This window comes from Peromyscus leucopus, chromosome 4 (assembly GCF_004664715.2).
Source record: "Peromyscus leucopus breed LL Stock chromosome 4, UCI_PerLeu_2.1, whole genome shotgun sequence".
Lineage (NCBI taxonomy): Eukaryota > Metazoa > Chordata > Mammalia > Rodentia > Cricetidae > Peromyscus > Peromyscus leucopus.
This window is the reverse complement of record NC_051066.1, coordinates 7,018,620-7,028,350: the sequence shown is the minus strand read 5'-3', so window position 1 is coordinate 7,028,350 and position 9,731 is coordinate 7,018,620. Positions and strand designations below refer to the sequence as shown.

General features: G+C 56.6%; 1 protein-coding gene across 13 annotated transcripts in view; it reads right to left on the bottom strand.

Moving 5' to 3' along the window:
- Positions 1–513: 513 nt before the first annotated feature.
- Positions 514–9,731, bottom strand: part of Dnm1 (dynamin 1) — a 45,554-nt gene continuing 36,336 nt past the window's right edge. For 2 of the 13 annotated variants that reach the window (XM_028884702.2, XM_028884700.2), the window contains exons 16-23: positions 8,741–8,850; positions 7,689–7,800; positions 7,300–7,311; positions 6,810–6,980; positions 4,771–5,012; positions 4,208–4,423; positions 2,526–2,562; positions 514–1,108 (exon numbers count right to left, since the gene is read on the bottom strand). In XM_028884702.2, coding sequence (XP_028740535.1) covers positions 2,541–2,562; positions 4,208–4,423; positions 4,771–5,012; positions 6,810–6,980; positions 7,300–7,311; positions 7,689–7,800; positions 8,741–8,850 — 885 coding nt within the window. In that variant the 3' untranslated portion in view covers positions 514–1,108; positions 2,526–2,540. Of the gene's footprint in view, positions 1,696–2,525; positions 2,563–4,207; positions 4,424–4,770; positions 5,013–6,809; positions 6,981–7,299; positions 7,312–7,688; positions 7,801–8,740; positions 8,851–9,731 lie in introns of all 13 variants that reach the window. The other 11 variants (XM_028884693.2, XM_028884692.2, XM_037204569.1 and 8 more) reach the window with 8 other exon arrangements.

The window sequence follows — 9,731 nt, the reverse complement described above, 5'->3', positions numbered from 1 at the left end:
CTGGGCCTAGTGTTCCTGTCACTGGGTTCTGGGGTTAGCCTCATGTTGGCACTGAGCAGGGAGTGTCCTGCCAGCAGAGGGCAGGCTTCTGGCCTGTAAGGAGCCCAAGGTTTGAAGTACCTAGCAGGGCTAATTGGCTCCCATTGTCTGGGTACTGCTTACCGAAGCCAAGGGATCCCAGGGCCGTGTCATGGGGCTACGAGTCAAGCCTGACCCGTATGTAGTGGAACACCTGTAGGTGGGTGCAGCACCTAAGGGTGCTGGCTTCCAGGCCAGGCCTTCTCCATTCTGTCCCCCTCTCCCCAGCCTCTCCATACATGGGACCTGTTTGGTCCTCCTTCAGGCTGCAGGCCTCCTCATCTTAGCCTCCTGCCTCAATTCATGGTCCTGCCCCCAATGGTGGACGCAGTTCATAGGATGAGCTCTCCTTACATCACCCTGCATTCAGCGCCCAGTGTTTACACTCCCCTCCCCCCAGCTCCCTCCACAGAGAATACGAACCAGCAGAGGACACACAGTTCCCCATCATCCAGAAATGGGTTTTATTCTCAGCCAAGAGGCAGCAGGCCTGGTGGCCGTCAGAACCGTACAGCTGCTGGTGCAGCTTCCCCATGCTGCAGGGTGGGGATGGCCGAGGGGATGGCTGTCCACAGGCCAAGAGGACAGGGAAGCTCACTGGAGGTGGCACATTGGAGGAGGGGGTGGCATCAGGGTGACAGCGTTCCCTTGTAGTTGGACCACAAGACTCCACAAGGACAGCATGATGGTTGATTCTGATACTATAGGCCAGGCTGTGTCAGCCATATATATGTATATATATATATAGGTATATTTATAGATATTTATAGAATGTCGCAGGAGCAATACCACAGAGGGGCACAAGTTTTCACCAACATCACGTCTGGATGTGTCAGCTCACCACTACAACAGACTAAGTCACAGATGAAGGGGACAGGCTTTGGGGCCGGGGGAGCCGCTGTCAAGTCACAGAACAGCTGTCCAGGCAGGCTTGGTATGGGAGGTCCCCGAGGAGTAGGAGGGATCTGGTTAGAGGTCGAAGGGGGGCCTGGGGCTCTCAGGACGGGACGGACTTGCCTGACCCGATCGGCTGGCAGTTGGAGAGAAAGCCAAGAAAGAACCGGAGAGAGAAAAGGAAGGAGAGCTGGTAAGGAAGAGCAGCCACCCCCAGCAGAGGCAGGGGGATGAGGCAGGTGTGGATGTGGGCAAGGCTCCCGGAAAAGAGGCAGACAGGTGATGAATGAAAAAGGGAAGATGGGAGGTGCCGGGCCATAACTAGCAGGCAGTCTGGGTGGAGGCTGGGTGGCCCTCTCTTGCCACGCACACGGCCTCTCACACACCACCCAGGCAATGCGCCCACAGGGCCTCCCTCTTCTCTGGTCACTGTTTCTCCCATCCCACTGGCCCAGGGCCACCCCAAGCCTCAGGGAGTCCCATGTAACAGCCATGAGGCCAGAAGTGCTTGAACCAGGAGAGCGAAGCTAAAGGGGACACTGGAGGGAGCTCTGAAGGCCCCTCAGGTGGTCAGAAAGCCCAGGAGTCCTCTGAGGGGATCCTGGGGGGAGGGGCTGGGAGGCAAGCAGCCGGTGCCTGTGGCCATAGACTTATAAGTCTAAGAGGGGAGCCTCCGCTGGTCGGGGGGCTGCAGGTCGCGTAGGTGAGGCTGGGCCCTTCCTGCTGGGGAAAAGCAGAAGGGTGAGCGTCAATGTCTGGGGAAGAGCTAGGACAGGTCACTGAGAGATCCTGTGGCCAGCCAGGCAGAATTCCAGCTGACTTGCCAGGTCAGTAGATACTGCAGTGCCATTAGCTAAAAGGTGCAGGCCACTCTGAGAAGAGGCCAAGTGTAGAGACTAATGGCTGTCACTGTGTGGGGCTGAGGACATGGCCGTTAATTGCAGATGTGCAATATCAAGGAGAAAAGGAAACGGGGCTGCTCTGTCTCGTCGGTGAGCTGTTACGGGCCGACAGAATGGCAAAGACGTGTAAGTGTTCTGAAATCATCAACCAATCAGTGCCCTGGCTCAGCTATGGCTACTGTCTGATTATCATGTTTGCTCTGTGGTGGATTTAGATGCCCATGCTCCCAGTGTGAGCTGGATGCTCTGTCTTGGCAGCACAGTTTAGACTAGGTATGAGGATGAAGTCCTAAGGCCTCTGGCCCCCTCAGAGGCCAGCCACACACATCTTCTCCAAGCTCTCAGTCCCTACACTGTCAATGAGTCTGGTGTCTCGGACAGCTCCAGGGAGCGCCCACATCTACCAGCTTGGGCATGGAACCTGTCCCGAGAGCCCTCCGTTTAGGCAAGAAGGCCTTGAGTAGGGGCGCTGAGTCCCGAGGCTCCCTGGGAAGAGAGAGAGAGCCAGCTGGCAGAGGACAGGAAGAGGGAGTCTAGAGCTGCAGGAGGGCCTGGCTCAGAGGTTCCAAGGTTGTCCTCAGCATGGAGCTGGTGCAGTGAGGAGGGAGGGGGCAGACACACTTCATGCAGCAGGCTGAGAGCATAACCTACCGTAGCTGACACTCCTCAGGGGTCACTGATAGTGATTCTGAAAGACAGCACGAAATCAACAGGGCAGTTCACAAACACACAGGTGGGCCAGGCACGGGGTGAAGGGTCACACACACGCACACGCCTGGGCGTGCACACACGTGCTGTGAGGCCTCAAGGCCCTGCATGCACACGCTAACACACATGCCCACAAACACGCATACATCTCCCCTCCCACCTCCCAGTGCCCAGCACCATTGCCGGCCAATACGTGCAGCACGGATCTGGGACATGCAGGCACTCGACACACTGAAGCACACGCATGAGCTGTCACGACACAGAAGCTCGCCTGCACAGAAGGTCTTTGCACCAGCTCCCTGCACACTTAGGCCTGGCAGGGTCACCACACTGCTCCATAAGGATAGGGGCTTGCACTCTAGGACCCAGCTGTCACTCTCCACCCAAGAATCTTCCACGGTCCTCTACAGCAACGAGTCTCCACAAATCATCTCCAACCTGACCCACTCTACAGCCAGCCTCGTTTACCATCAACACAGCAGCCCACGTCTCCATCTGACCGTGCCCTGGAAGAGCGGCAGAGCACTAAGAAGGGAAATGGAAGCCCTGCGAGGGAAGAGGGCTTGCTAAAGGGAAGTGAGCCAGCATCTCTGGACTCCCAAGACACGCTGCCTGCCTTGACCCTACGGTTTACCAGAGCCCCACAGAGCAGGCCTACCCCTGCCTCATTTGGTGTATGGGGATTAGACCCCCAGCTCTGCCCTTCAGCCATCCAGATTCCCAAACAGATGCTATTGGTCTGTCTGATAATATGTTCTTTCTCAGAGACCATGGTCAGTGGAAACTGGGCAGACTGAGTCAGCTATTAGAGTGAACTTACTGGAAAGCCGGTCATGGGTCAAGAAGGCAAAGCCAAGGGATGAAGTGTATTCCTTTTCCCTAGAGATGGCTGGCAGTAGGGTAGCCTTCCTGTCCTGCACCACACCCACCATCTGGCTCCAGACCACCAGACTGTCCATGATTCCCAGACCCCTTCCCCAGCTTCCGATCCTACTCAATGCCTGGGCGCCGCCACTCTCACACTCACACCCGTGTGCACGCCCACACACATCACACACCTTGCTGGTCACACAATCACAGCCTGGCCTGATCCTGTGGGCCAGAGGCTGGACGCCACCCTGGGACAGCTTAAAAAAGTCAGGGCTGGAAAGTGGGGTATCAAGGCAGTTCTGAATGTAACTGGAGAGATCCACGTGTCTCAAAGAGGATCTGCGGTCAGAGCCCTAGACGTGAGGTAGGCTCACTAGGAGCTGGGCGGGTGAATGGAGAATGGAATCGAGGAGGATGGAGGGCAAAGGTTTAGAAATGCCAAGTGTGGGAAGAATGGAGAGAAAATGAAAAAAGAAGGAAGCGCCATGCAAGTGCTGAAAAGGAGGGGGTAAGTGGTATAAGTCCTAGAGCCCCCTCCCCAGAAACGACCACCTCCGGGACTCAGCGCCCTCTGCGGGGCAGGACCGTCAGCCCGCGACCGACCGCGGGTCCCTTGGCCTTGCACCACCAACCCCAGCGCCTGGGATGGAGAGGGTCGCTTCCACCGCTAGGCCAAGGATCTAGAATCCGACTCCACCTCCCTCCCAGCCATGCCCGCCTGGCGGCCTTTCCCGCTGCTTTCAGCCCCTACTCACCTGGGAACCCCAGGCGGGGCGCGGTTGGGGCGCGAGGGCACCTGGGGAGGGGGGCCGAAGGGATCAGGGGAAGCCCCCGGCCTGGAGGGCACGGGGGGCGCCCCCCCCAGGGCGGATCCAGCAGGCGGAGGCCCAGGAGCAGGGCCCCGCGACCCGGGCCGGGCTGGGGGCACGGCGGGGGCTCGGCGCTGCGGCGTGGGGCTGGACGTGGGCGATCTACGAGCGACAAGGGCCGAAAAAGCGCGGAGCAGAGATGAGCGGTTCCGCCCTCAACAGGGACCCCGCCCCCAGCCCAGGCTGTCCCCGCCCATGCAGCAAGCCCCGCCCACCGCGGCCGCGGCCAGCGTCGCAGCCTAAGCCCCGTCCCCCTGCGGCGCCACCCGTCCTGCAGCCAGAGCTCACGGCAAGCCCCGCCCCGCGACAAGCCCCGCCCTCTTCTAAGCTCCGCCCCTCGCTCCAGGTGGGAGCCCCCGAGACCCGGGCGCGCCACTGCCCGGTCCCGGCCCTCCTCCCGCGGGCCCCGGGCTGGGGGGCTTTGGGGCCGTGGGGGCCGGCCCTGGTACCTGCGTCCGGCCGGTACGCTCTGCACCTGCAGCCAGGAGTCGTCCACGGGCGGGGGCATGGGCGTGCTGACGGTGGTCGTGTTGATGTCGCCAATAATGCTGAGCGCCTCCTTCAGTGCATGGTACATGCGCAGCATCTCGTCGCGCCGCTGAGCCTGCTCCGCCGATTCCTCCATCAATGTGTTCTGGTCCCCGCAAGAGTACAGGTTGGCCAGCAGCTCGGAGAAGATAAACTCCTTGGTCTGTGAGCGGGCAGAGAGGGAAGGAAGGAGTCTGGAGCCTGATGACCGTGCCACCCTGTCGCTGGCCCGAACTGCTGGGAGCTGGGGTTTGTCATTTCCAATGCCTGCTTCTACTTGGTGCCTAAACCCGTAGATCTCTTCAAACCCCATCTAATGTCCTTTTCTCAGACGAGAATACATAGCCATAGAGGGAAGTCACCTGCCCTAGGTCTGGGATCTGGAAGGAGACTTAGAACCTAACATGTCACCAAGACAACTGCCTACTAAGTTTATGAGCCTTTCTCGGGACCAAAATAAGGAAGAAAATAGTTTAAAATGCCCCGAGTCCCTAAGAAAGAAAGTAATAAATATATATCATTATAATGTGTCCTTGGATTGAGTGAAAGATGTCAGTGTGTGTAGTGGAGGTTTAATTCCCACTTAAAATCCCCAGGCAGCCCGGCATGGTGGCGCACACCTTTAATCCCAGCACTCAGGAGGCAGAGCCAGGTGGATCTCTGTGAGTTTGAGGCCTACCTGGGCTACATAGTTCCAGGACAGCCAGGGCTACACAGAAATCTGGGGCAATCTTGTGAGATGTTGACGTCCAATCTCACTGACTCCTTATCCAAAAGTCTACTGAACAGCTGTCGTGAGCGCGGCTCTGTGCTGCTCTCCACTTCATAAGCATTCCGTCCTCAACTCTATTATTACCGTCCATATTTTACACATTAGCAAACAGATACAGAGATGGTAGTTCATCTGCTCAAAGTCACACGGGGAATTTGTGGCACAGCCAGCAGCATTCAGAGCCACATCTGCTTTCCTGAGGCCCTGCGTTTTCACTAAGTTACAGGCTGTGGTGGTGCTGTGAGGTGTATTTCAAAGCAGCACCCGAGATCTCAAAAAGTGAAGATTGCTGGCTCCTCCTGAAGAACATGCATGTTTGGATCAACCTAGGTATTCGTATCTATTTTTCAACTGCAAGTTCCCTGAAATCTAAATTAAGATGATGTCTTTCCACCGGATATGTAATGTCAGGTTTACAAAAACTTAATGGGAAAATAGTATGCAACATATCTTATTAATTAATATTTTCTACATTGAAGCCAGGTGTAGTGGGGACAGGCCTGTCACCTCCGCCCTCAGGAGGTGGAGAGAGCCAGGTAGAGATCATCTGCAAGTTTGAGGTCAGGCTGAGCTTCACAGCAAGACCCTGTCTCAAAAGTCAAAACAATAATAGTTTGGATATCTTGCCTTAAAATAAATACTATTAAAATTAGGGGTTTGGGAACCAGGCATAGTGGCGCACACCTTTAATCGCAGCACTTAGGAGGCAAAGGTAGACAGATCTCTGTGCATTCAAGGCCAGCCAGAGCTATATAGTGAGTTCCTGTCTTGAAAATAAATAAATAAATAAAAATTAAGGGTTTGGGGATTATGGGATAGTTTAGTGGATAAAAGTGCTCGTTGCCGCCGGGTATTGATGGTGCACATCTTTAATCCCAGCACTCAGGAGGCAGAGGCAGGTGGATCTCTGTGAGTTCCAGGACAGGCACCAAAAACTACACAGAGAAACCCTGTCTCAAAACAAACAAACAAAAAAGTGCCGCCAAGCCTGATGACCTGAGTTCAATCCTCGAGACCCACACGGTGGAAGGAGAATACCAACCCCCTCAAGTTGTCCCATGACCAACACAAACCACAATGGCATGGGTTCCGCTGCCCTGTGCGTATATAGATAATATAATAAGCAAATAAGCCAGCTGGCTGCTTGCCTACAGAGCCACCCTGCATTGCCCCCAACTATGGACATACGTTGTTGATCATGAGGTGCATGATGGTCTTGGGCATGAGATCCCGCACAGTCTTGTTGACAATGGCCATGTACGAGTCTACCAGGTTCCGAATGGTCTCCACCTGCCGCTCCAGCTGAGGGTCCATGGAGTGCATGAAGCTATCAGAGCCGTTCTCCTCCGTCTCGCTGGCCTGCCATTGGGGACACGGGGTATCAGTGTGGCAGGCCTGTGCAGTCAGACTTCCCATGTCTCTAAGACCTCAGTCCCTGCAGGGGTGTCTGCCCGGAGGGGCACCGAGGACAACTGGGGCTCTAGGCTCCCCACTGTGCCTCTCAGGACCCCAGACTCCCCACGTTCGGCATTGACTTGACTCTGACCCTAGTGGCTAAAATTTGTCCCCGTTTCTCAATCCATACATTGGGAAAGAACATCGCCAAGCTCCCTCACTTGACCAGGGTTGGTGCCAGGCTCCAGGAGCGTGACAGGAAGCTGGGGAAGGGCACACTTACCTTCTCCTTGTCCTGGAGACCCACATCAGAGCCACAGAAGCCACATCAGCATCGCCGCCACCGCCACATGGTTGAAATAGACAAAGAGAGGGAGGGATTGTGTGAGCCTAGTGCGTGTCAGCTGGTACACACAGACACTGCCACAGTGCCCGAGGGAGGTGGGAAGGCGACCTGAAGCCACTAGAGTTCAGGAGATGCCCTCCAGCAGGGAAGGGGATACATAAAACATCCACTGGAGGGAAATGGGGAAAGCAGAGGGCTCTGTTCCAAACCCATGCAGGTAACTTGCTCTTTGAGTCAAATAAGGACTCAGAACCTCTCAAAGCCTGGTGCCCTGGGATCCCGAGGGGAAAGCAGCTGGCTCCTCCCCTCGCCCCACCACCACTCACCCCAACACGCTCAGGGTACACGCCAGCCCTCAGGAAGGAAGCCTTCCAGCTGTCCACCTCCTCCTGTGTCTCGCAGGCCAGTTCCAGCTGCCGGTAATCCTTGTAGACATTCCTGCAAGATGGGGCAGGCGGGAGGGGAGATGAGGAAAAGCCCCACCCTGCTCCGAGGTGTGGGCTTTCGGTCCTCACGCCTAGTATCTATCCCTGGCCTTCTTATTGACCCTAGGCAAGGCTCCTCCTCTCTTCAAGCCTCAGTGTTTTCATTTTGGAGGTAGGTTGGTAATGAGTGCTGCCTGCTGTGGCCATTAGGACGCTTCAGGGGGGAAGTAGAAAGAGTTTGAAGCCAGGTGAGGTAGCACACTCTAAAGTCCATACTTGAGGGGTCCGGGATTTAGCTCAGTGGTAGAGCACTTGCCTAGCAAGCAAAAAGCCCTGGGTTCAGTCCTCAGCTGCAGGGAGTTGGTGGGGGCAGGGGCGGGGAGGCAAAGCCTGTACTTGAGAGGCTGAGGCAGGAGACGCTTCAGTTTGAGGCCAGCTTGGACTACTTAAACGAGACTGTCTCAGAACAAAGGAAGGAAGGCTGCACAGCCGGGCGGTGCAGCCCGGCCTGGGTCTCAGGCCCCTTCCCTGCAGCCCGGCCTGGGTCTCAGGCCCCTTCAGCACCCTCTCCGGCTTTCTGGCAGCTGTCTGGGATTCTTATTTCGTAGTAGGAAAGAGCCCATATCAGAACCAGCCTGGAGCTGGGGAAGTGAAGTCCAGCCCCGAGCCCATCCCAGAGGAGACTGGGGCTTTAGTCTTTTTGTTTCTAGTGCCCGGCAGAGTGTTCTATGCCAAGCTGGGTAAGGGGCATAGGAGGGAGGGACTGAGGAAGAGGAGGGGGGAGGAGGAGGGGAGGGGAGGGGAGGATGCCTAGACATGGGCCTAGCACTCAGGAGAGACAGTAGCTGTCTGGTGACAGGCCCCTGGGGGTGGGCAGCCATCTTCTACAGAGCGGGCGTGGTCTGGGGCTGGCAGGTCGGGCTCTCAGCAGCTCAGCCGGGGCAGGCAGGCACCTCTGCTCTGTGTTGAAGAGGGCGAAGATATGCTTGCTTGACATGAAGCCCTTCTCCACATCACGGAGCTTCAGATTGTCCACAGACAGCATGTACTTCTTCTCTTTCTCCTGTTGGGGGAGGAGGAACCAGGGGTCAGTCTGGCACTGACCTGCCTCCATCCCTCAGAGTGTTCCCTGTTGGTGAGCACCCGGGACTGTGAACACCCAAAGTAGTCCCTTCCCGCCGCACGCCTCACGCACGTGGTGCAGTACAGTAAATCCTAGCCATGGAGCCCTGACTCCATGGGCACCCCTCCCTAGGGCTTTCAAGCCAATCCCAGCAGCCCCGTATATATACCACAGCCTGGGGGGCTGGCGAAGGCAGCGAGACTGAGGCGGCCTCCCTCATCTCCCCGTGAGCGAGTCCTGGAGACAGGCCAGGCTGGGCCTCAGGCAGGGATGGCTCACAGGAGGCTCTCTCGCCTCCAGCCTGGCTGCCTCTGACTTCATTTCCTGACTACAGAGATGGGGGGGGGCTATGCTAGCCCCAGAGGCTTCAAAGGGCTGGCTCAGCCCACCCCCCCTCTCCCTGCTCCAGCCATCCATGTGTTACCAATCAGACACACAGCACAAGCCTGGAAATTGCATGTCAGCAAGCACATGTGTGTGGTTCTGTGGCTGTTGCAAGGCCAAGCAAGTCCGTCACCATTGTGTGCACTTGTGTCTATAGGACATAATGCATGCATGTACGCATGGGACCATGTGGGAATATGACCATGCTTGTCACTGTGGATGTGTGTGGCGATCGTGAATAGAACGGAAGACTCAAGAGCCATAGTCTTATAAAGATGGTTTGTGCAGTGGTCTAAACATGTTGGTGTGTTGTTTTGTGGAAGAAGTTCTATAAATCTGTGGACAGATGTGTCTGTGTCTGTAGGCTCTGTGTCCCAGGGGAAGGGTTCAGGGGCCCTGGGAGGAGGCACCCCGATGGGGCACCAGGAAGGAGAAGT